General features: G+C 35.5%; 1 protein-coding gene across 6 annotated transcripts in view; it reads right to left on the bottom strand.

Annotated features, from left to right (window-relative positions):
- Positions 1–463: 463 nt before the first annotated feature.
- The window catches only part of LOC105256567 (insulin-like growth factor-binding protein complex acid labile subunit), a 91,843-nt gene continuing 64,608 nt past the window's right edge, over positions 464–27,698 (bottom strand). For 3 of the 6 annotated variants that reach the window (XM_025408964.1, XM_025408963.1, XM_025408965.1), the window contains 2 exons: positions 4,502–4,722; positions 464–1,883 (listed from right to left, as the gene is read on the bottom strand). In XM_025408964.1, the coding sequence (XP_025264749.1) occupies positions 1,050–1,883; positions 4,502–4,722 (1,055 nt within the window). In that variant the 3' untranslated portion in view covers positions 464–1,049. Of the gene's footprint in view, positions 1,884–4,501; positions 4,723–6,189; positions 6,220–27,116; positions 27,200–27,698 lie in introns of those variants that run through there. The other 3 variants (XM_025408966.1, XM_011266601.3, XM_025408967.1) reach the window with 2 other exon arrangements.

The raw sequence follows: 27,698 nt of genomic DNA, 5'->3' as shown, positions 1-27,698 counted from the left end.
TACAACTATTTAAACTTGATTGGAAATAAATAAAAAACATTCGCAAAATATTGCAAGAGTTTTTCGACAGAAAGTAAATAAAATCATCACTTGGATATAAAGAAATTCACTTTGGCGTCGCAAAATCTTCCGTTGGAAAAAATTCTGCTTAAGTACCGTATAAACCGTACAGTAAATGCACGCTATTACATCGACAAAAAGCACGCGACGACATTGAGCGATTGGCTTCGAGATTCATTCGACTGACGTCGAAGAAATCAACATTAAGATTTCCTACATATCGTCGCGAAGAGAATATAGCGAGATAATATTCGTTCAAACACACAGAGTTTCTTGAAAATCCGCCGCACATTCATAGATTTTATATGTAAATATCAACCTAACCATTATATATATATATATATATATATATATATATATATATATATATATATATATATTATATTTATATATATGTGAACACAATATAGAACATTTACACATTTTATAAGTTAACGCGTTTATATCCTACAAGTATAACTCCACGGAGCTTCACGAGTACTTTCGATAAAGCTGTTTCCCTTTTCAAAATCTTAAGTAATCTCTAACAATAAGTATCATTCCAACATATTTTGTTCGGTATCTTTGTTCTGGCTTCTGGATGATAACGCTTCTGTTTCGCGTCGTTCGCGTTTTTAAGAAGCTATATAATAATATATCTCATTTTTTCTCAAAAACTTGTAATATTTTTCAAAATGGCATCGCGCCAGGAGCATTCGAGTTATATAATCTTATGTTTATTGAACATCGCGATGTGTATTAATGATCAGATACAAACTTAGGCACGTAACCGCAGATATATCCGATTTAAATTCTCTGTAAATCCATCGATTAAACTCTTAATAAACACCAACAGTTTTTTTCTTGAATATTTTAAACGTTGTTTATTTCTCAAAGTGAATACATCAAAACTTTCATTCCCTTCGGGAATGCGTAGAATTCCACTCTCATCATTGATGTAAAGGAGCCATTGCATGGTTCTACGGCTATATGTTCTTCTGGCGATTATTTCACGAATTATCGGCTTTCAGATTACTATTGAGCAGCTCGGTGTTGGCGTTGTTCGCCGTTAACTGTTGCTGCTCCTTCTGTTGCTCCCTGCGTCGCCTGCGATTCCGTTTGTGCACGCAAAACAGCACCACGAAGATTACCAAGAGGAACGCGGAGACGCATGAGACCACCAGTATCCATGTTGATCGAGCCTTCTCGGTCTCCACCTTTTCCTGTATGACGGATTTGCATTCGTTGTACAGCTCGTACGTCCGATTGCTGAATTGCGCATTGGCGCAATCTTCGGTCGAATTGATGCAATTGTAGAACTTAGGCTTGATCTTGATCTCCCGTAGTTTCACCCAAGCGTTGAACATTTGACATTCGCAACCGCCAGTATTGAATTTGATCACATTTTTCGATAAATCGAGGGTCTCCAGCGAGCAGAATGGCGCCAAATCTTCAGCGCTGATCGAAGTGATGATATTATTGGACATGTTGAGATAATTGATATTCGGCTGAACGCCTAAATTCGGAATTCTGGTGAATTTGTTCTTGTCTAAATGTAGTATCTTGAGGGGTGAGGTGACCTCTACGTTGAATATCGAATCGGTGAGCTTATTGCGGCTGAGATAGAGCGTGCGGAGATACGGTAATTGAAAGAGACCCGTAGGTAGATTGTCCAAACCATTCTGCGTGAGATCCAACACCTGCAGATAAAGCTGATTAGCGAAGGCTGCTTCCTCGATGTTTTGAATGAAATTGTCCCGTAGATAGATGAAAGCTAGACTCTTGTAAGGAGTCAAGTCGTTGTTTGTCAGTTCCCTCACTCGATTCCCGCTAGCATCCAACACCTAAACACAAAGAAGGAATATCAGGAATATTAGAACATGCATATATGTGGACAGATAAAATAGTCATGTGTGTTTTCGAAAGATTATTAATAATAAATAGAATAGAATTTTTGTGACACATTAATTTATGACTTGAAAAATAAATTATATAGTTCGATAATATTACATTACTATGAGAGAAATAAATAATATCGGATAATGCTAACTTTTATTTCTACAGGCACACAGTGCGTTATTCAGACAAAAAGATTGATATGCTATTCATCAGATTTCTGTTAGTAAAAATGTTTCGGAATGAAAAATGGTAATTCTACTGAAAAGGGATATAGGTCAACGTTTATCAATAAAATCTTTGTTTCCGTAAAGATGCACTTGTCAGATTAGCTGATCAGAGAAGAATTAATGGCCCAGCTAACTCAATAATGCAAGGATGCGAGATATTAACACGATGGAAAATGGTTTCTTCGACACAATATCTACCCTTTCGATACGCAATGAAAAAAATAAATATTTTAATATCCTTTTATTGATATTAATTTAATAAAGAAAACTGTTTAAATTTGTAAATAAAAAATTTTTAAAATAATCTAAAATAATCGATTGTGAAGTTAATCGAGAGAAAAATACTAATTATATTTGTTCGACAAATATTTAATTTGTCAAATTAACAATTTTAATCATACTATATAAATTAAACATTTCGAGTTTTCGTAGTTTGCTTTTTAAAATACAAATAGTCTATATGATAATTCTTGTAAGATAAATGATAAAATATTCTGTTGATCTTAGTTGAAATAGACCAAACTCCGAAATTAGTATGTCTGATGTTTCTGCGAATGTGTCTACTACTATATATTCTCTGCGTACAAGTCAACTTTGTCAATTGAATGCATAAACAGTTCTCTGTCCGCGCAAATTCATATATACGTCTATGTATAATTCTTGATATATTGCACCGTAAATTTACACATAATCCTCACAAGTATATTATTGTCAATTATAATAACGATGTGATTTTATACTATATAAACGCTTCGAATTTTTGCGAATTTCTAACATATTGCCAAATTTTTATTCACAAAATTTTTACAAAATCGTCACACGTTGACTAAAAAAAAAATTAATGTAGATAAACATTATTATTCATTAAATTAAAAAAGTTTTAAAACGATAAATAATTTATTCGCTAAAACAAGAATGGAAATTACGATTTCGTTATCTCTAAATGGCATTTATAAAGTTTTACTTGAGAAAAATTATTTATTTTGTTAAAAAACAGATAACTGTGTGGAAACAATTTACGATGACAACTCGTTGCTTTCGGATTCCATTTGGGACATCCGGAATACAAGATCAAATGCACTGGAGCATTGACAATATCTTCGCGCGGTTAAAATTTCTCAAGTGTATTGCGGAACGCATCTATCCTCGTGACCCTGGACAACCCAATCTCCGGATTCAGCGTGTCTGGAGTTTTGCCTGGGATTCCTCGCGGCGCAAGTTTACCAAAGTACCAAGGTATAGCTGCAAACGTACCGGATTTACACACGAGATTGTATTGGACAAGCGGTTAAAAAAGAAATAACAAGTGACTCGAAAATGTATTTCGCGAAATCGTAAAAGAATTTAAACTCCTTTTCATAAAAAAATGTATATAGATGTCAATACAATAGTCTCGTGTGTCGAATTTAATAACATACATAATTAATGTCTCTTGCTGTAACGTGTATCAAATTTTAATTTGAGATTCAATTACAAAAATTTACAATACTCGACAGGTAGAGAGAGAATAATTAATAATTCATATATTTTGTGAAATAATGAATAGATAATCGATACGCAGACATATAAAGATAGATTCATTATTGCTCTTAATATTACATAAAATCATGAGCCGCATACAATTTATTGATGTCAAACGGGTGTACCGTAAAAGTAAATAATAGTTGACAAGAGCGTCCGAGAGAGAAGGAGAGAGAGAGAAAGCGAGAGAAAAATAAAGAGAGGGGGAGAGAATACCAATAAGTATGCATTTTATCGCCGACGTTGATAAAGCGAAACTTCTGTAATGCTATTATGTAGAAAGTGCACGGTACAAGACAGCGCACGCGTTAACCCGTTGGGACATCAATCCGTCTCGTAGCCAGTCTTGTGTGCATCCTTCGTGCAACTAAGTCTGGCAGATTTATCTTTTGAGCGGAAACGAGAGCGTAAGAGAATTTACACATAATGTTCATTTAACTGTCAATTTCTCTCTCATTTTATAGGCGCGTTTTCGATGGCAAATACAAGATCTAATAATTATATAAAATATATAATAAATAATAAATACGTAAAGACTTATATAGGAAGATTATTTTTAATATAAATAGAAATTTCTCTTAATAAAGTTGCAATGTAAATGAAGGAATTGGTCCTTAAAAAACTTGTTGTGAATTCTTTTATTAATTTCTATTTTACATGAATTGCAGATAGCATAAGATAAAGATGCATACAGAGAAAATATTCTTTTATAACAGAAAAAATATATATCTATTTTTTATTGCAATTTAATTTAAAATAAGAACAAATGTAGACAATTTATGCATTTATGTTGATATTTTTGAACAACACCTTACCTCTATGTCTGTCCTCAGATTTAAGGCGATTTCTTGCCATCCCAGATTCGAGCATCGCGCCTCCAGCAACGAAAAATCCCTGTGATAGCGACACTTTTTCACGAGTGGATCCTGATCCATAATTTGCATGGCATCTGGTGAACCCAACACCAGAACATTCGGTACTGAAGCCACGATAAAGCCCAATAAGAGAAACCCGTTAAAGAGGAAGATGGCCATGTCTGTAACAGAATCAGCGGAAACGTACGCTTAAACTTTGCCCAAATCGATCGAATAACTATTCGCTCACGAATGCACGTGATATGATATTCGGGATTCGTCTTTTTGCACTGCCACATTTTACAAGGTATCACTTATGATATTTAAATATCGTGTGATGTCTTTCTGTTTGCGTTACATTAAAAAAAAAACAAACATTAAATTTTATATCGTAAATATTTTTATAGGATATTTCCCTTTTGCGAATCTCAAACCATTCAATCGATACTTTTCCATTAAAAATATCCTCTTTTATAAGAAGATGAAGGAGGGAGGGGACGAGACGACGGTCGGCTTAAAGCAAGTTAAAGGAAGTTGATTAGCGGCCGGCGAGATAGCTTCAAAAAAAAGTTGGGAAACTTTTCCAATCGTCCGAGCTATCTCTTGTAACGTTCATTTATACGCGCAACTCCGATATTTCCGTAGCCTAATTAAGCGTTTGAGAGAGAAAGAAAAAAAAAAGAGAGAGAGAAAGAGAGAACACCATGGAATAATTAGCTTCCGCTTTTGACGTTATTACATTTATTTCCGTTGCATGCTTTTGGAGACGGAATCGTTATCATAATTCCGAATAAAAGCATCGTATTTTCAATCGAAATCGATCAGACAAGCATTTTCGACAGTTATCTATTATCGGAAGTATGCATGAATAGTATAACGTCGCCGACAAAATGCAAACGAGCAAAGTGCTGACCTCTTATAGTTGGTCGAAATAGCTGGGGCCGATCGTTCGTTCCGCTGCTGTGTCGACGAAGTAATTTTGCAGGTGGCGATTCCAACTTTACACGCGCATAGATGAGAGAAAATTTCAACTGCGTAAATTTTCGAACTTTGACGCTGAAGCGCGCAAAGTGAAATTAATGAAGAGAGAGAGAAAGAGAGAGAGAGAGAGAGAGAGGAGGACATTTGCGAGAAAGTTAATGGATGAAAGTTGACAAGCTCCTCTCTCTCCTCCATTTATTTCGTTCTCCAACTTCTAGCATTGTTATCAAAATATAATATTCACATGTGGAGAGAAAGAGTAAAAAAGAGAAAGAAAATTGCCAAGAATATTCTGCTTGCATCTTCGATCGTGTCCCGAATTTCTTTTGAAGACGTAATGACGATGACCTTACACAGCATGGATGATTCTAAAACATTTACTTTCACAGTTGAAAGAATGTGTGCGAAAGACAAAAAGAGAGAGAAATAGAGGAAGAGAAATTGCACGTATATTGCATATAATAACTGTACTCAAAATATTCTTGGTAAGATGTAATATTAAATGAAAAGCAACGTCTGCAGTTTTCAAAGAAGATTCCAATATACTTTTCTACGCTACACCCATATTATTACATATTACATTGTATTGTGTGCGTATACACATATATACACATACAAAAATATTAATAATATTACATAAAATTATAATTATATGTATTATACGCAACCTTCTTCGACACACGCTTTCTTTCACGTCGACACCTTAATTCGTAAAAATCTTTCAAACACTACGCGACATCTCGCCTTGAATATTTCGCCATTCTCCGCTTTATTGCTATAAGTCGTTCCGCGAAGGCGCGACCATTGCGGATTTTTATCGCGGGATTTATTGCGCATTTCGATGAGATAAAAATTTCACGGCGCTCCTCCATGTACGTATCTCGCGTTACCTAAGAGCTGGATATTATAGCGGGAAGCCCGACTTCTCTCTCGACCATAATTAAAATTAAATTGCAGTTAGCTAAGACGAAAGTGCTCTCTTCGCCCAAAGCTTAATAGCATTGCGTAGGATGCACGAGAAACTGGAGTAAGGAAGGAGATGCGCCTCTACGTTGCAGTTCGCCGCTTGTATAAAGGACGACAACGATGACGACGACGCCGACGCCGAGGAGATCTCCTTCACCGACTTCCGCGCATCTTACGCTCATTTGCCTGCATTCGAAAACGTTATTAATACAAATTGGAACGGCAGCTCTCTCTCTCTGCGGAAGTCTCTCTCTCGCCGAGAGATATATTCCTCCGATATAAATTAATATCTTGATAATCAAACTTATATCTTTGAGCACCGCGATGTCATTCTCTTTCTCTCTCTCTCTCTCTCTCTTTCTTTCTCATTTTATGAAGCAATCCGCAAAGGAAATTACGAATCTATTAATTCTGAAGCTACCTGACATGATTTCACGGAATATTTTTCGCCTAACCGATTTTCCATAAATTACACGTATAAATTTAATGCGAAACGATTTTACAGTATTACTTTAAATAATTCATATATCACATCTTCTTCCTCTCAGGAAAAGATTAATTATTTCTCTGAAAGATTGATATTTTAATTTTATAAAAAATTGAATTATTAACAGAAATTGACACGTTTCCAATATTTATTTTTGTCAAGAATATACACATATATGTATAAGTTGCACAATTATTAAATATATTAAACATATATTAAAATAACGTGCCGAGGTATTAAATCTCTACGAAGTATTAACTCTATAGGTATTAAATATTCATAACAATTGATTCTTATTTTAATGAACTACAGCGAGAAATACGAAGAATTACTTTGAGGCATTTCTTTTCATCGAATATTTCTGTTTACAAATATCTTCTTCTTGGTAACAATATCGATGTAATATCTCTAGAAAGCACTTGAAGGGATTCGAAGGTTTTTTTTCTTGATCGTTCGATAGTATCCTTTACATCGCGGACTGAAAATACTAATGCGTTCCATTCACGGATCATTACAAAGCGTTATTTGCAAGCAATGAGACGACATACGATTTGATATTAATTTATTATTCCGTATTTACTTTTGATGAGCGTAAATGCCGTGAATAATATATCAGCAGCGGTAATACGTTTTCACGCTGGTTGCGCGAAACAAGCCGTGGGCTTTCATTTCAATCAGCGAGAGAGCAAATACAATTTAAAAGTACATCTCCCGATAGGAATATGGCATGAAATAGTGTTAAAGCGCGGGACAAGAGTCCAAATGACAAGAGTTGGATGTAATATTGAGATTCAAATTAATAATAATGCGGCGAAATTTGAATTAATAATAATATCGAGATTAAAAAGGTATTCGAAACATATCGTTAAATGGAAATTGGCAGATAATCCTCTTAATTTGTATTCGATTAATTTGTATCAAATTGAAAGATAATAAAAATAGACTTGAAATTATGAACCGATTAATATGTTTTATAAAGGAGGGCGGCATATAATTGAGTATAGCTATATATATATGTGTGTGTGATTTTTATTTATACAGGGTGTCCCAAAACTCATAATTAATCTTTCAAAGACAGATTCCTGGGATCATTTGGAAACGATTTTTCCTCAGCGAAAATGTCGATGAAGGCCATCATTTTTTGCATGTTCCCAATTTTTGTCGTCATATATCTTTGCAATTAAGCCTTAAATTAAAATTTAACTAAAGTAAACTCTATTTAAAATTAATTGAAGAATGTGGTTTTGTTAATATTTTATTTCTACTTAAAACTTAGTTTACGAAAAACCCCTTATTTCCAATCACTTATAATTCGAAAATTATTAGTGCCTCGACATTTTCGTTGAGGAAAAATCGTCTTCAGATGATCTCAGGAATCTGTCTTTGAAAGATTGATTATAAGTTTCGGGACACCATGTATATTAATATTCTATTTATATTAATAAAAATCTAAAAATCGCAATATCGAATTAATTTTTTAGAAATAATAAAAACGGGCTAGATAATTTTTTGAAAAAAATCATACGTCATTATTACTAATTTTAATTTAAATTTACTCAAGTTTATAATTTTTCTCATAAATTCGTGTTATTAAAAGCAATATAAACCGACATACAGATTAACGAAATTAATTATCGTAAAATTGAAATAATAATTCAAAGAATTCATCAAATTTTTAATAAACTATTCTCTACAATGTTTAACTACTCAGCTACAATATTATTCGCTGATATTATTATTAGCAATTTCATTTGTTTATTATTCCTTTCTTGCTTTGTCTCTGTGAAACGAGAAGGTTCCTTTTGAATGAAAGGTTTATTTTAACTTGAGGAAAAAGAGAGAGCCATTCATGCGAGAAACGAATAATGAACTGAATTCACGGATAAATTTTCCACGAAATTCGTATCTTTGTCGATTCTACGGGATTCGGAAGTCGATGCTGTCGACAATGAAACGGCATATAACGTTCACCGACATCGCGCTGGGAGCTTATTTCCGGTGCGTACGGGAAACAGGAGAGGAGGATCAGTTTATAAGACGTCGTGATTCATGGTTCGTGCAGTTTGCAAGTTTTGAAAGAAGACGACGCGATGTTTATTGTGCCAAGATCTCTGATGAACTGCAGTAGCAAACGTTCGTTGCTTATCGTCCGGTATGGTTGACTCCATATACATCGTTTAATATTCCGTACGACGAAAGAAGTCAGGTATCCGGGGTGTCCATAACACACATGTCACATTTCGAACATTAAAACACGTGCCGAACAGATGCCCCATATTTCGACGTCAAAACAAAATCGTGCAGATAGTCGAAAAGTTGCTGCACAAACTCTGGAAAAACTTTATATCGAAAACTTATAAAGGAAAACTATATGAAAGTTTACACTGATAATTTATTATTTTCCTATTTATTATTTCATTGAAACTAATTATATTATTATATTATTTAATTATATTATTGTTTTCACATTTTTGACAACTGATTTCTTTACAATTTTTAAAAAAATTCTCTGATAGAGAAGGAGAGTCTTTTTTTCAAATTTAATTATTTCGCATACTAAACATTTTTAAATATATTATAGATTAATGGTTTTTATTTTATAGTTTACTTTTTATTTGAATTTTAAAGTAGAGATTTTTCTCGTTAAAAAGATATCAATATCATATTGATGAAAAAGTCTGTCATTGAAATTGAATACGAGCGAGACGTGCTACAGAATTTTCAATGTAATTATTTCCGAGATTGAAGATATCGCGACTCTTTTAAAAGATTTTTAAAGACATACGTCAGAGAGATTCTCGCGCTATAAAACAGAAGTGAATAAAACTGTTTCGCGAAAAAGAATGTCAGGCTGAGATATCTCCGACTCACGACAGCGAACATACATATATCAAGCTCCGCTGCATAAGTAATCACGTTCCATGTTAAAATCTCCTAAATCTTTCTGTCAGAGAGAAGACTCAAAATCCACAAGACTAAAAATTCAAAGAAAAATCACGTATGGAGGAAACTTAAAATATTACAAAAAATAAAAAAAAAACATTTCATTTCAGCGAGAACGGAAGAGAAAAAAAGGGAGACAATTCTTCCCGGTTCTTCTCTATTTCCTCGAGATGGGGCGAAATAAAAATTTCATTTACATCTTAATTGGCGTTAATTAACGTTCTCTTTAATCCAGTCTTCGTCGGAAACGGCAATCGCGCCAATTTTAGAAGCCATGTTGCTCGCCGCTCGGCGTTTTACGAGGCCTTCCTGGCCTCAAGACGCGAACCAAAATAGACCGTGTTATCGGCGCGGTGCATGCGGCACGACATTACGCGATATACCCAGCAACAGGTCTGCGCAATGTTACGGAAAGCGGGCTCGGGGCGGTCGGGAAAGCGGCAGCGGCGGCGACGACGAGGATTTCAGGCATGTTTATTCACGATGCGTGAGGCTTCGATCGGCTGGATCACCGTTGCTATCGTCCGGAGCTAATTAATTCGCTCGCTCGTCCGCTCGCGATCTTAATTGAATTGGAAAACCTTAATAATCCCTCTCTCGACCGGGAATAATAACGCCCTTTGATTCTGACGGATGAACGGAGATACTTCCGAATTCAATCGGCAAACAGTGCAAGGTCAACCCCGGACGACAAACAAGATGGGAATACAGCGTTTGTATCAGCAGTGTTTGCATCGCAGTTTAATTTTCAAACTATGCAAACATATCGTTTACATATATATATATATATATATATATATATATATATATATATATATAGTTTGCATCACATTTGTGTGGGTGTGTATGCATATATTTAGAGTATCGCGATAAGAGATCTATTTATGTCTTTATTTAAAACTGATTTATTGCATTATATATTTATAACAAAATTATATAAATAAAAAATAAACGGTCGGTCATTTATTTATTTTATTGGATACAATTTTCAGAAATAAATGTTTCACACCTCGACAAATTTAATATAATTAAGGTAAAAATGTCACAAAATTCATAAATAAAATTTATAAAACGTTATTGAAATACAAATATTTTCTTTTTAGATATTTTGTTAATCGATAATAAATTTTGGTTTAGTTAGAATTTGGCGAGGAATTTTCAAATTTATGAACAAATCATGAAAAATTGCAAATTTTTTTCCTTAATAAATAAAGGTATTGAAAGCGCTTTATTGCAGTTCAATATTGTTCGCCATATGTGGCGAATAGGTTGTTGTCGTCGCTCTATTCTACTAGGCAAAACAAACGGCCGTATTGTGCGTCGGTATCTATGGGTAAAGTCGTTAGACCTTTCTCGTCTTTTTCTTCTCAGCAATTAATTAAGTTTAATTAATTTTGGCGCGATCGACGGTATAGCTAAATTATTCAAGTGAACTCTTTTTAATAAAAAAAAAATATACTTTCGCTTCACATGTTTTATTCATTTCATTATTCTTTCTCACTCGTAAATCGGTATTTGTACACGTAATTTTTATGGTAAATAAAAAATTTTTAAATCTTCAAGTTGCAATATGTAAATTTAAATAATAGCATATTTAAACAATAACAGCGCATAATTATGCGGTAACAATAATCAGAGTGACAGAAATATAATTGGACAGGACCGCTATGTGTCACAGTGTGAGCATTCAATTCCCAGTTTTTTATTTAATAGGTATAGAGGTGTGCAAACAAAGAAAAAACAAAATCCGTGTTTTATTACAGATTCAGAGTCGATTCAAATATTTACAGTCAATCATTGTTTCATTGAGTCTATACTTGTCATGTGTGCGTGTGCATATGTTTTCACGACTAGCATGGGCGAACGTCAGATGCAATTCGCAAACAGCGTGAAGCGCACTACTGCAATTTCCCTCGAATCGCCTCGACCGCTGCCGTGCATACTCTGTTAAATCAATATAAAGGCTTCAGTATTCGGACAGCTCGCGCGTTTTTCATTAAAAAAAAAAAATAAAAAAAAAAGGATACGAAACTCTTTCGCGGATCCTATTGAGCAACTAATGAGGTCGACGAACAAGACTGTAATTAATTACGAAATCACGATCATCGCAAATTTCAAATACATATACAATTACCCCTTTGTATTTCAATGGTTTCATTTTCACAAGCCACACATCATGATATCGTATTTTCGTCATTATTGCATTCAATTGAGACCGTTAGACGATGTAATATTACGAGGTTTGAATTTTTTTTTTTAAACAAATTATTTAAATAAAATTCCTCATTTGTGTAATAAATGGAGCGAAAAAAATGCGAAGAAAATGCAACAATTAAATGTGCTTGATGAACGATGACGGTCGTGCAATATGTACAGGAATTTCGTCGACGGTTAAATAATTCGTTCGGATTGCGAAAGGCGGAGATGAACGCGATGGATGGAAATGCGTGCGCGTTAATCTGACGGCGCGAAATCGCCGCAGCAACGTTTGATTTTTATAGGCCGGCTTGCAGCTTTTACCGCAAGGGTAATAGAAAAACTGAACGACGTTTTTCGATACGCGAAATAGCGAGATATGAACGAGATATAAAAATTGATAGCTTTCAACGCGGCGAAATGAAAGGTTCTCGATAGGACGAGGAATCAAAATTTTACGTGATCTGAAAAAGCGTCTTTTTCGAGATGGTAACGCACGAAAAGAGCAAAAAAAAAAGGAAAAAAAAAAGAAGAAGCAGGCGTTCCGATCAGCGTTTTAATGACAAATTCCTAGAGGCTTGAAATTTCCATATTTTTAATTAAAATATCCAGGGCCACCGATATTTTCGAGAGAAGGAAAAGCCTTCTCTCGCGCAAGAGCCTCATGCCTCAAACGCGCAACTTAATTGAAAACGCTACGCTTTTCTTCTTAAAGTTATCTCAAAGTTATAGCGCATTAAATATATCTCGTTAATTAACCCGAGGCAAGATTAATTTAATCAGGATCTACCTAATTTTTAAAAGAGAAAAAGAGAGGAGTCGAAAGGTCTCTCCTCTCCCGACCTCCTCCTTCTCTTTCTCTCTTTCTTTCGATCGATCGCATCCGGAAAACTGTTCGCGTCTCGTTCGGCATTTTTCGAACGGCGAAATAAATCATTCGAGAGTAGTATCCTGTCGAGCAGCCCGTACGCGGCAGTGAAGCACACCATCGCGTCGGAGTTGGACCGACACGAGTAATAAAAGCTTACGCGGGCCTTTCAAAGGCCCTCCTCGTTGCTCCCGTCATCGTCGCTGAGGAAGAGAGCTGAATGAAAGCTTTGATCTGCCAACGGTGCGCAATACACACGTGGCCTCGCATCTTGATTTCCGCAATGACGACCGTGTATGTACGCGTTATTGCAGTTTGCGGGGGGGCGGGAGGGGAGAACTCTCGCGCCGAACCAACGAGAGGAATTCTTATCGATCGATCGAACCGAGCGCTTAAATAACACCGAAATAATCCCCCATTAGTCCTCGTTGCACGTGTATTTCGCTCGCCTTGTTTGCCGGGCGCGAGAAACGCGCGACTCTCTGCAAATTTATCTCTTTCCATATCTCTTTCCGTTCTAATATCGCGAATACGACGATAATAGTTACCGAAAGTTATTTTAGATGGCTTATCCCGTCGTTCCCTCTCTTTCCCTTCCCCCCTCCTCATTGATTATTAAACTTCAGTGATCTGTGCGCGCCGATATTCTCGATATCGTATCGATATTTCATTATCGCACGTGTAATCCAACGTATACAATGCGCGACAGCGAGTTTAGAGATACGTGTTGCTCTTTTTTTCTGCTCTTGTTAACGTCAATTCGCGAACAATATTTTACCCGCGTCAGATGTTGCGAACACGATGAAAGGGGTGAAGCATTTCCTGTCAGTTCTGCTTAACGCGAAACAAGTATTTCATCAGTTAACTTTGATAAGTAACCCAGTGGTACCGTGTTTCCTGAAACGAAGCGATCCAACAAGGGAAAAAGAGGAAAAACTACGAAAAGAGAGGAAAAGCGTTACGTGTCAATTTGCGTCATCCGGTAAGAAAAGTACATCGCGAAGAAAATGATGAGAAGAAAATACGATAAACGAAAGACGTATATTCATTATTCAAAGTAAATTTGTCCGATCGTTGTTATTTATGTCGCTTTTGCGCTCGATGCCAAAATGACATGCAGTGTCAATTGCATAAAGAATATTTCGAAATGATGGAACGAAAACAGAAACGCTCTTCCATCATACCCTTCAAATTTGACTTTAACATTTCAAAGCTAATATTAAACTTGGCATTAAGTTGTAAAATTTTTTAAATATAAAACAATCTTCGTTTCTCTCTCAAAAGCACGAGAAGACGCATACTTGACAAGTTTGACATAGGGTGAATTTAAAAACGCCCTAAAGTATTATCGGTCAATTTAAATATTTGACATCAAAAGAATTTTGCTCAAGTTTCGAAAACGATAAAACACTCTCATCTTTCTTCTCGGACACCTTGTTTGTTTCCTCAGTACTTCACGATTCGAAAGAGATACGCTTTCGCGTAAATCGTACATCCGTACGCGATTAATGCCAGCATAAAATACCGAATAATGTCAGAAGGAATACAAGGTAACTCGTGTATCGCGCATAACGCTGGCGTGTAAAAGCAGTATCGTCGGATAAACGCGAGGCATAGATGCAGCTTGTCGGTTCGTGCCAGCGTATTATATAGCACGTACGCCACCTACTACCACTCTTGCCGCCCTCGAGCGTGTTGCGCCGATTTACGTCAGTTTAATTCGCCGAGGTTCATTTCGACGTTGAAGAATTACCAGCCCCCGAGATTTTAATGCACGCGAGCATGCAGCTCGCTCGCGTGCAACATTTCCCGCTCCTCCGATGTGTTTTTAATCTCTAAATTACGCGGTCGAATCGCTCAATTAAAGCTTCTCCCGCCCGCCCCCCCCCCTCGCCCCCTCCCCCCTCCCCTCAATCAAACCCCTCGTTCCGATACTACGCTTTCATACGGTCGAGTGCGTTCGTGAAATAGCGCGCAAAAAAAGCCCCGCGGGACAATGAATCCAATAGCGGGAATCGGCAATCCAGGATACAATCTAGATTACGCTTCCGATACTTTGCATCAGACCTAAAAACGGTACATAACACTTTCCGTTGAAAACTCATTAAAAAACTGCGCAAAAGTTTCGGACAATAGCGTTTCCGCAAACAAGAAAAGGCTCTCAGCAATAAAAATTCAAAAAATTATAAAATCACAGATAACTCGACGAGTTGTCGATTGTTAACGTATAACGTTACGAACAATTAATAATTGTATGAAAATGCTAAATTTATTCTACAAAAGTTTTTCTCACATCTTTTTCCGTTTCTGCAAATAATAGAAACGAAAAAGATGGCCGGATAACGATCGACACAATTTTCGAAAATTGATTTTATTCTCTCAGAGTAAATACTAATAATTTTATGCAATCTCAAAATTTCATGGTATTTCAAATTTTCTCGTGTAAATACATTAAAAGCTTTCGCAACGATTTCCAATATTCTGGGGAGAAATGCTATTAAAATTTCTTTCAATATAATTTAAACAAATTTTCTATCGTAAATAATAATTTACACGGTGAGACGGAAAACTATAGATATTTGTGACATCTTTGTGTAATAAAATCTGAACTCGCTTTCTCTCGGAGTAAACGGGCGTATATAATAAAATTCTTTGCTGAAAGCGAAGCAATTCTTGAGCCAAGTGAAAAGCGAGACTCGAATGCTAATTCCGGTGATTTCGAGCCGAAAGACGAAAGCGCTCCCTCGATTGTGAATCGCCGGGGTGTAAATTACACTCTACGCGACCATTCCCCGGGTTAATGTACTTGGACAGGATCCTTAGTACAGAACGTTAGGTAACCTCCCCGTTAAGAAGTTTCCAGACCGACCCTTCATCACTAACAACAAGCAATCGGGTCTTTGCGCATAAAGCTTAGTATCGTTGCGCCGCAGCAATATTCTCTCTTTCTCCCTTCCTCTCTTTCTTTCGCTCTCTAGCGCGGAATTCTTAGCTTGCTGCAATCTTACTTAAAGCTTCAACGCAAACTCTACGTTGATTAGAGCGTTGCATCGCAGTGCGAGAACCGGAAAGCCGCATCGCGTGCGACCGATATAACGAGAATACGTTCCTTTAATTAATTATCTCGATTTAATCGGGAAAACTGCATTTTTTCCTCCACTTAAACAGTCCTTTAATAAATTATAACGAATAAATCATTTCGTTCATTTCGAATATTTTATTTATTATAAGAGAGAGAAAATATCTAAAAGGAAACATTTCCCTAAAATGGCTACTTGAAAAACTATAGTAATAATCGTTTGACGAAGGTGATCCATTTCATTAAGGCGCAATCATTAAATCGTAAATTGTGCTCGCTCTAAATAAATTCCTTTACCGATAGTTTACATCAAAACTTTTTAATCCTCTCGAATTTATACACAAGAAATATAATCTCTTCTTCTTTTTTTTTTTTTTTCGTCGTCGCTTTTATTCCTCTAGCCCTGCATTCCTCCTACGAGTTTTCTTATTAAAGAAATAATCTTGTTGGCTGCTGCGCGTTATGCGGTGCTCTTTACAAAAAAGCAATCGGTTGCAGTTATTTGCGACGGTATCTCGATGTCGCTTCAACTTATTCCGCGACATCGATTATGTTTACCGTTATAAGAAATATCGCGCAGTGGTGCTTAAGTATTTTCGCTGAAAAAGAACGCTAAACTAGAATACATGAAGAGATGCAAAATAGATATTAATTAGTAGGTATTAATTAAATAATTATTTATATTATTATTTAATTAATATCATGACAATAAAATTACTATGTTCAAACATACTGGGAAAAATAATAATATATTTGGTATTTTCAGTTCAGTTACTTTATAGTTTAGGAAATTGTGTAATTTTTTACCTTTCTTCTAAAAATCACGAATTTATGAATAATATTTATAAATATCGAGGACAAATTATCAGAAAATATTTGTTTAATTTAATACTTAAAAATAAAAGACTTTTTATTTATTTACACATGATATCAAAAGAATATATATGCATTTTTTTTTCAAAAAATATATATTTATATAATTTAATTATATTATTTATTTATATACGTAAAACAGAATCAGTAATTGATACGATTCAAAGATATTATATTATAAACGCGTTTCAATAATTCCGATTTCAATCAATACTGATTCTGCAGGCGGATTCTATCCGATATCGTGTAAAATCTTTGAAGCGGAGCCCCTTCGGCTTAAGCACCACTGTACGTCGCACCGGTACCTGTCCGAGACGAGGCGAAGGTAAGAAAGCTCGGGAATGGAATAAGAACTTTCGACAGAAACCAATTACCTTCGGAGGAGCGCTGATTTTACGCAAGACTACCTGCGCGTCTCCGGATGTCGGGTCGGGCGGAAGAAATCCCGGACCGCGGCCGTTTTCCGCGAGAGGAGGAGAGAAAAAAGAAAGGGGAAGGTTGAGTGCGCGCAATTTTAGCGCACTTACCTTGCACTCTACCGCGGCAGTCGCGGCACCCTGTGTGTGCCATCTCACGTTGGCATAAAACAAATTCGTGCGAGGGAGAGAACCTCCAGAAATAACGAGCACTCACGCGCGCCGACCGCCGTTTCACGTCGGAAACGAAAATACCTGCGAAACGTCACGAACGGCGCACCGACGACAATGGGAGCTTTTTGAGCAAAGGTCTACCACCCGCGCTCCGGGATCCCCTTTCATTCCGCCGCTCTTGCTCGCCTCTATTCTCTCCGCCGCCTCCGCTCCCCTCCCCCACTCTCGCCTTCGTACTCGTACATTTTCTTCGTTTGTTCCCCGTACACACGTGTCACGCAAATCGGGCATTTTTTCTCGCCACGCCGCGGCGAAGCTTTGGCGTTGAACGGTGCACCGCGATTTTTATCCGGCACCGATAACTGTTAAATCCTCATATTTCCCGTATATCCTCCCGCGCGATGCATTCGATCCTCTTTTCTCCCTCGGTGCATTTCGAATGATTTAATCGGAATGCGAAATCTACACGAGAAAATATCACACGAGCGCACGTTCCGCATCGCGTTACGTTGCACGCGAAGAAAATTGCATCCAACTTCCAGCCAAGATATAATACTTTATCATTAAGTGAAAGGAGGAGTGGATTTCGTTTAGAGAAGGACCGCAATATCGCATGTTACGAACAATCTCAATAATAATAATAATAATAATAATAATGATGATTGAATTTCTTCACATTAGACGGCCGTGTAATATTTTATTATAATAATTCTAGATAAGAAGATTATGCCAATTATTTTTAATTAGGAAATACACATGGAGATTGTGTAATGCATAATTTATCAAAGTAATTCCGCTCACTTGTACAACTAATGCAAATAAAATGTTTATATATAATAATCTTTTTTATATTTTTTTTTTGATAATTTTTATCTAAAATAAAAATAAAAATTTTTATAATTTTCTCCATTTACATCTGATCTGCAGAACTCTACTTACGGATGCAACATCAAATAGATAACATAAAGCCTGATGCTACAAAGAGAAATATATAATGCGTGCGCTTGCATGCGTTTCCTTTTTCCCTTGTACAAGCATATTCTATATTATATATCTCTTGTATGAGAATATTGTAATCATATTACTTTTATGATACACTGTCTATCTATAATGAAAGAATATACTCATTACAGCTCTGTACGTGTTTCATTATCTTAAAACAAGTTATTTTTTGTCACTCTAACTCAGCCTTATTATATTTTGAATTTGCTTTTAAATTATTTCCTATAAATTAATAAATATACATACTTGATCGTGTCACTTTATATTATCATTTAAATCTAGAGCCAGATTTAATGATTTCTGACTCATACATTTTTCTCTTGAATTTTCAATCGGTGAATGAAAAAAATATGATTCGCTTATATTTAGCAGACTTGCAATCCTTTTTTTTACAAATTTAATTCGAGCGAAAAACTTCAGGTTTATAAAATTCAAACCTCCAGTAAAGAGAGAAAAATTTACTTGTCACAAAAATTTACTTGTTACAAAAATATGTTTCTTGAAAAATATTAAATATATATTTTAAAGGGAGATGTTGAGAATATTTTAAAAATCGGCTTGAGCATCTTTTTCGAAATAAGCTAGAAATATTGGACCGAGCTGCAACGCATGCATTATACGATTCTGTTGAAAAGTGCATCGGTCTACGGAAAGAAAGACAATATGTTTATATCATTACCGACATTCTACTTGGCCAGAGAGAGTTTTGATCCGCGTCTGCGTTCCGATTCCACGGTAATCGGGCAAGTTGGGCAAGAGTTGGGCGTATCTGGCGCTATTGTACCCATTCTGCTAAGTCCTTTTTCATAGTTTCCCGCGCTCGCTAAATTCTCCTCGCTCGCCAAACTCGCCGTATTTACCGAGCACATCTCCGAGAGGATCCCCTAAAGCCCTGGCATGCTCCGCGATGTTGCGGAGCATCGGATTTCGAAATTTCCCTATTATTCGTTTACCTCGCTAGAGGGGAAGGCGGAAATACCGAGCTTTTATGTATGGGATTCCATTTTTGCGTATTCGCTGACATATTTAAGCCTCCCTCGCATCCCCCTGATCTCTCCGTAAAAGCAATTTATCGATGATATGGAATCGTTAATGAGACCGATCGCGAACGCGACTAATTCATGCTAATTTATTAATAAAATCGAATAATACACCTGCGGGGAATATTGTGCGATTGGTCCACTGATTTTGAATTTATGATAATAATGTTCAATGCACACGACGGATCTTTTCGTGTTCGAAGCATTATTTAAATTTAATTAACTTCAAGCCTTTGCTTACCGAATCACTTTGATTAATTCTTCGTGCGCAAACACGTGCCTATCATATGTGGGGCGATGACACGATCATGTATACCGATGGATTTACGTAACACGAATAAGAATGATTGTACACGAGTGAGAAAACGAACAAAATGAAGCGGAAATATAATTGACGGTAAAATTGAAACGCCAACTATACAAATAATATAGCGCCGTCATAAATATAAATACATTTTAATAGATGTATACGCACGCGCATTTCGATTATAAAATACATTCCAATACGCGCTTAAGCTACGATGTGCGTGGGATATATGGAATTAATTGGTTCAATTTTGCAGGCGTGCTTATTAATCAATTTCGAGGTAATTTTGTTTTAGTAAAAATTTAATTGATCAGCGTACTTTTTCACGTAGATGAAAATTTAATTTTCACTTTAAGCTAAAAAGCTTTTCCAAAATTTACCGGGACATACAGTTATTAGTATTCGGTTTAACATTAAAAAGGTAAAAAGGTTTCTCGAATTTTTGTTACGGAAAATAAACTTGAAATTTAGCGATACGTAATATTTTAATTGAATAATTAATTACAGGATCATTAAAATTTGTTGAGAGTACATGTATCTATCGAATATTATTCTTTACGTTTCGATATATATATTTAATGCTTCTAGATTTGCAATATTACTACAGCAGTACCATATAGTGGCTTTTCTATATAGAATATTCTACGCAAACTGTCCCAGAGGAGAAATCTGCTAGACTTTGAAAATGCTTTATTCACGCAATTTTAGAGCGAAATACTATACGAAACCGCATTATAACCGAATATAACGCAATGGACATAATAAAGTAATATTTAGATGAAAATAAACAGACTTTTGATCTTCTGTATCGTTTTTTAAACAAGGAAAAATATTATTTTTCATATTTGTTGAGATATGAATTTAATGGATAAAGAAGAAAGTGAACGAGGGGTTAAGCGATGGGGAAAATCTCGGCCCGACAATCTTCAAGTTTGAAGCACCTGACGTGAGTTTTGCTATCATTCAACACACATATACATACACGGAGAGGCAGATATTTTCAGAGTAAACATTTCGTTCTTTCGCGGTGGACCATAGACGATTATTCGACGATGTAGACCTCGTAAGCTCTCCGCTTGGGAAAATAAAGTGTCGGCGAAGTGAACCCTCTTCTCTGTCTCTCTCTGTCTCTCTCTCTCTCTCTCTCTCGCTCGCGTGAGGCAGTGGCCCGCGATATTAACTTCTTCGAATAAAAAAAAAAGATTCGCGAGCCAATATGTACACATGTCGTTTATTCTCGCCGCCGAACAGCAACACGCTTCCCTCATCGGAAAGTAAAAGTTTGATGCTCGGTATTATATTTAGCGTCCACTAAAACCGAATCCGCCGCAACTCGTCCCACGTTGAAAATTGAGTGGGTTGTGATGTGTGAACAAGACTTTTTTTATTCAAAAACATTTTTCATAGGCAACTGACCGGTGTAATCTAAACGTAATGCTGTAAATACTCGCAACAAACCGTGTGAAATAGCGGAAAGACAATACGGGCTATATATGATATGGCTTTTAATAATAATGCGTATAATTAAATGCGTATAAATTTCATATATACAACACACGCGTAAACAAATACACATATGTAAACAAATCTTAATATATATTGATACTTTTATTATTAATTCAATAAAACAACAATAGCTCGATAATATATCCTCTGATTATAAATATAAGCCGGTAATAAATAATTTAATTAATCTCGTATAGTATATTATAAAAGGGATTTACTGGGATTCTCTCATGTTAATCGGCGGATATTTATCTCATTTTATCATTACAGAATTCAAATCAAACGAAGAGATTTTAAACGTTCGTGTGATTCTGTCGTGCGAACAGCCGTACTATAGAAAACTGCGTGCATTTTTCAAGTAAATTCTAAAGAAAGAACGAATTCTTCGCGTACCTATTCGTGTATAGAGCGGGTTGAATTCTCTCGCCTTATACTTCCTTGCCTCGGAATTTCGCATTCCACGTTTTCTCCAGCGTTTTTATCTCTTTCATGAAAGAAACGGTTACGCAACATACAACGGTGAATATGTTAACAATGAAGTCACTAAAAAATAAAGAGATGCTCGCATCCAGCCAGAAAGATATGTGCATTATTATTATGTTAACAAGAGACATATACGAGGATCTGGAAGAACCGTATAAAATATGGGGAGGAAAAATATAATATATAATATATAATATATAATATTTTAAATCTTAAATTTTCTTTCTAAAATTAAAAATGATGTATATTTAGATAAAATAGAAAATATATGCTTCAATTATGGTAATTTAATATACAAGTTTAATATAGTATCGAATAATATAAAAATATAAAAATGTATTTGTAGTTTTTATTTATCTGCTCATTTGAAGTTTTGATATTTTTTCTAATGACAAATTATTTTTTCTTTCCATTTTCTCTTATGCAAATCCTCAAATCTTTCTCAAAAGATTAAATATCGACCACTTCACTCAATAATACGCAATCGGAGAGATCGCAAAACTGTCTCAATAAGAAAAGATTTTCAGCAAGGAATTTCTGCAGCACAAAAATAAAAATCTTTTCTTTCCATGCAAAAGATTGGTCGCGGTTCGTGGCTATTAAAAGTGGAACTATTTCAATCAAATCGCCGACGTTTCTTCGAAAGAAAAATTCTCTTGCGATTATTTTCAGCTTAACCTTTGGAATGCAAAGATCGCTCTAATTTTGTCGTTATCGATTACTATTTTCGCGACGAGAACGTGAACAAAAGTCCGGACGCTTTAATTCGTCGCAAATTCGAGCAAATAGAAATACGATCGGAAGATCGACGAGTAAAACCACCGACGACTCGGAAACATAATTGGCACCTTACGTCCACTATTGGACCGACGTGGGCTGCATTTTTTAGCAGAGTCGGCTACCTCGTTTCGCGAAACGTGACTTTTCGCATAAACAGATAAGTAAAGAGAGGAAATAACAAGGAAGGAGGAAAGAAGAAAGAGAGAAAGAGAAAGAGAAAGAGAGAGAAAAAGGACAATGACTTACGCACGATTTAATTTGCACGTCGCGCGCGCGAAACAAAACAGGAATACGCATGCAAAATATTGCACAGGCATGCGATACGATCGTTCCCGTTTTCTCACCCAGTTGCATGTAGGAATGCATTTAACCTCGTCGTATAATATATCGTTCTTCTATAGGTGAGAATTTTCTTGAGGCGAATGTGTAGTTTCTAGCCACGAAAGAAGGCAGCGACATGCATTCGGGAAAAATTAATGCATGAATTTGAAATGAATATAAAAAAGTATCGCATTCAATAATTTGAAAAAGTATATGTGTGTATTTACGTGAAATGATAAAGCTACTGTTATGACGATGTTATTTTTATTAATATATTTTTTTATAAATAAATATATATTAATAGAAAGAACATCGGATATGTCAAGTAAACATATTTGATCTGTTTTATGCAGAATACAATTATAAATTATCGAGTCTGGATGTGACAACTAATAATCTATTTAAGAGTTCATCGATTTTATGTGTTATCGAACCAATAACACGTACAGAATGGATTTATTTGAAATAATATTCGAAAAAATATTGAATTTCCTTATATTTTCCCAAGTACTATTAAATCTATAATATAGATATTCTAAAAATAAAAATTAGACTAAAATTTTTTATTTGAAATATCGAAAACTTGCAAACTTATAAAGAGAAATAATATATTTTTTTATAATGTAATTGGATATATTAAGCAAAAATAATCTAAATAAAAAAGGTAACGAAGGCAATATCAAAATAGATATTCAAAGGATGCGAAAAAAATAAGGAATTCCCTAAATCCCCAAAGTATAGAGCGCAACTTTACTTGAAGTTTCCGAATAGTCTATGAAATAATGATAATAATATGAGGAAGAGAAGGCGAGAGAAGAGATACGCGCGGCGTTTCACTTTGAGAAATGCCCAGTTTCTGTCTCTCTCCCTTTTCGTCCTTCTCTCGGTGGCGGCGATGATTTACGAATGATTAAATTTGCAAGAGCCGTTCTTTGAAACGCAACAATAGTGGAGTCCCTTTTTCGCGTTTGTCTCGCGCGGAAAAATATCTCACGGAGGGAATATCGTCGCCGTTGAGACGTTGATACTCCCTCTCTCACGTAGATTTTCTCTCTGCGATGCGGCATGAAAGATAAAAGCGTGAATTTTGTGTACGAATATACTCGGATGTGAGGAATGAACATATTCACGAGTCAAAAAAAAAGAAAGGCGGAACTAAAATGAGAGATACACATTTGCTTGATGTAACGAGATGTAACGATTTCGCGCAAAATCACTTTGGAATTTTACCAAAGGATGAAATATGCCAAGGCGATAATTGCCAAATCGGCCAATTCTGCGATAATCGTACCGTCATGTATAATTTTCTGCTATTATTATCTTTGGAATATCGGTTTATACGTGTTTCATTTGGATTATACATGTATGGCGAGTTTCGTTTCGAATTCTATTTTTATCTTCGAGTTTATGAAATAAAATGGCAACAATAAAAAAGTTGATAATTCTCACATCTCGTTTTTCAATCGAAAAAAATATAGCGATTAATAAAAGAGAAATCTAAATAAAAAAAATATTTGTATTATTTTCAATATGCGTTAAAACATATAATCTTTCAGCTTTCGAATTTATTCTATTATTAATATTTAAAAAAAAATGAAATATCATTGAATCTTTATATTTTTCTAGAAATATATTATTTATGTTTTTTTTTATATTTCCAACTAAAAGTCAAACTGTTCGCTTCATTTCGTTTATTTGATTTCTTTCTTCCGGATGGTTTTAAAATATTTCAGTCTTTATTCATTAGAAAATTCTGTTAAGTAATTACTTTCGTGAAAATCACCTTCCTTCTTGATTAGGAAAAAAGGTTGCTGGGATAAGGATTAAGTACTTTCCCTCCACAGTTACTGAAAACGGTGAGGATTCTTACCCCGTAAGCGTACTTACGGTTTAAGTAGGGTTAATCGAGATAATTATCGTACTTATCCCCATTGTTATAACAAAGAGCTACTTTTCCCCATTGTCATAACTGTCGTCATTTGTGATGCCACAATATTTTGTAACAATGAAAATTCCTTACAAGTTCGCTCGAAAACAGATGCTGCTTTCTCAAATAATGATGAAAAAAATGAGAATGTTTATAAAATAACTGGCATAAAATACAATGCTTTGGACAAAGATAGTTCATTAGTCTTTATATGTAATAAATTAAGAGTAAAGATGCATTAATCTTTTAACCTCATTATTATTCAACACTCGTTATGAAATGTGGGATTTCTCTTCGTCTTATAAACAAAACAATATTAAAAATAGTAATTAAAAACATTTCACAAGTTTGTGTTATTGTTCATTGGATTATAAATAATTAATGTGTGAAATAATAAAAATTTATTTATATATTAAAAAGAAATTAAAATTTTATATTAAAAATATTTAGTTGATTTTATTTTTTACACATACACGCATGAATCAGAAATATTTCAAATATATTTTTTTTTATTTTAACTCAATTAAAGTAATTATTATGTTTATTATATACAAGCAGTAGAATTTTTTATATTATTTTCGATAGAGCTCTCATGTTCTTTTATCTTCCTTTTCCATGTTTTATTACGTCATGTTAATTTATAAATTAGCATTAAATAAATAATATTTTTCAAATAAATGCATGCACTTGTTTTGTTATTTTTCTATTTTTTTCCTTATTAACGCACACTTGAAAAATAAACTATAATATATATGTATATATATTCGACCAATATGAATTAAAAAAATTATTAATTCTTTAAATAATTCTTTCAAAGTTGCTATTTTAATATAAATTATTGCGTTTCAAATTAATACTTTCTGGGTACACGAATATTTCGTGACGAAAAATAAAATTTCAAGTACTTTATTCAAACTATTCGAATGATTTTCAACAGTCTGCATTCAAAATATGTCCGATGGCGAACGTAACTCCCGTCTGTTTTCCGGAAAACGGAAAGCGCATATGCGCGTAGGATGAACGAAACGCAGTCACAGTCTAAATTTGTCACGTCGATGCAGCGTCGGATTTGTCGAATACCTGACAAGCGACGAGTCTATCTGTAGCTGTAGATGTTACTCAATGGCATCTCGACAGGGGCAGGAAGAGAAACCGATGTCACCGATACCATAGATCTCAACGAAACGACGCGACGACACGAGATGCAGGCGATAGCATCGGCGAAGGAGGCAAAACTCATTTCTCTCTCTCTCTCTCTCTCTCCCTCTCTCTTTCGACCTTTACGTCCATCTCGTGCAAGGATAGATAAAAGGACGTTTGCGCGCGCGCTTCTCGCGCCTGTCACGCATAAATCCACATATTCTCCCCACGGTCGCTGCCGTGCAACGGATATACGGAATACCGGAGATAACGTCCCATATTTCGAACGTGTGTGCACGGCCGGAATAAACGCGCCGTATACCGAAATACGAAAGATAAATGCGACGTATCGCCGCGATGTGTAAGCGACGAGTACGTAAATTCATTCGCGCGCGTAAACACACGGAGAAGCGGAAACGAAACGGAAACGAAACGCGTACCGCGGGGGGTTCGCGGGAGAAACACGACAGACCGCGCCGGACGTGCCGACGAAAATCGCGAGAGAACGCCCTGAGGAACGAGATGGATGCGCGGAATATTTTTATTTTATTCTATGCCGCGCGTCCGAGCGTCTTTGAAGCTCTCCGACAGATCGCGACATATGGAAAAATACGATTACATGCGGATTGTATAATATCCATATGTATACAGGAAACCGATATGAAAAGATATAAACCGGGGAGCATTATATTCCCTTATCAAGAAAATAAATATTCCTTTCGTATGGTAATATTTACGGAGTCCTATCTACATTACTATAGATATTAATATTTATCTTGTTTACCGGAAGCACACCTTGCGATAAGGAAATTTATTTTGTCCATAGAAAGATGTTTCTTTTTATGCGTTTCATTATAAAAATTATATGAAAATGTAATTAGACTTAATTAAATGGGATTATTAAAATTTTTTGCAAAAAATAAGAGACAGGAAATGTATTGTTATCTCGAAAATGATGCATTTCCGTAAATTCTAAAGGAAATAAAATACTTATTTCTTGACAAAAAATATGAATAATATCGTATATTCCATATGGGACACTTCGTATACATCGGATAAAGATTTTATAGCGAAATAATAAAATTACCGAGTGTTAGCGAGACCTCGACGAAAGGAGTGAGTTGTTTGCGCACAAACGCGGGTTTTACTTTGCACACGACCGAGGAGAACCTGCAAAAAAAACCACTTTTATATATTCTGAAAAATTTGCAGCGGAGTAAATAGAGTTATAAGTTACGAGAAGAGGGGACGGAGGGGAAAGAATTTCATGGATGGACGTGATATTGCTCGTGAAAATAAATTAACATACAAAGTTGGAAAAGGAGAAGTTGTATGCCAACCACGGTAACGCAAATCTCTGCGCGTTTTATATTATAGACAAAGTTTATTCAAAGCTACTCGGCGGCCTTAACTCATTTTTGCGTAACACCGTATAATCGCTACGTAAGAGGATGATCCAGGAGCATTACGTAGCATTTTTTGTTGCTTCTCTCCTCGTCTTTTATAAATGTCTCCTGGGATATAATACTATTTTTTCCCCCCGCTGCCTCTCTCTGCCCCGCTAATTTTTCATTTCAATCCCCCGTAGAACTCCCGTAGAACCCGCCGAGATCGCCGACAGCATCTCATATTGTATCGTGTCTAAAGTAAGAGTCCCCTATTACTATTT

This window comes from Camponotus floridanus, unplaced genomic scaffold (assembly GCF_003227725.1).
Source record: "Camponotus floridanus strain SB8 unplaced genomic scaffold, Cflo_v7.5 scaffold24, whole genome shotgun sequence".
Lineage (NCBI taxonomy): Eukaryota > Metazoa > Arthropoda > Insecta > Hymenoptera > Formicidae > Camponotus > Camponotus floridanus.
The sequence above is the reverse complement of the archived record's forward strand: the minus strand, read 5'-3'. Positions and strand labels throughout refer to the sequence as shown.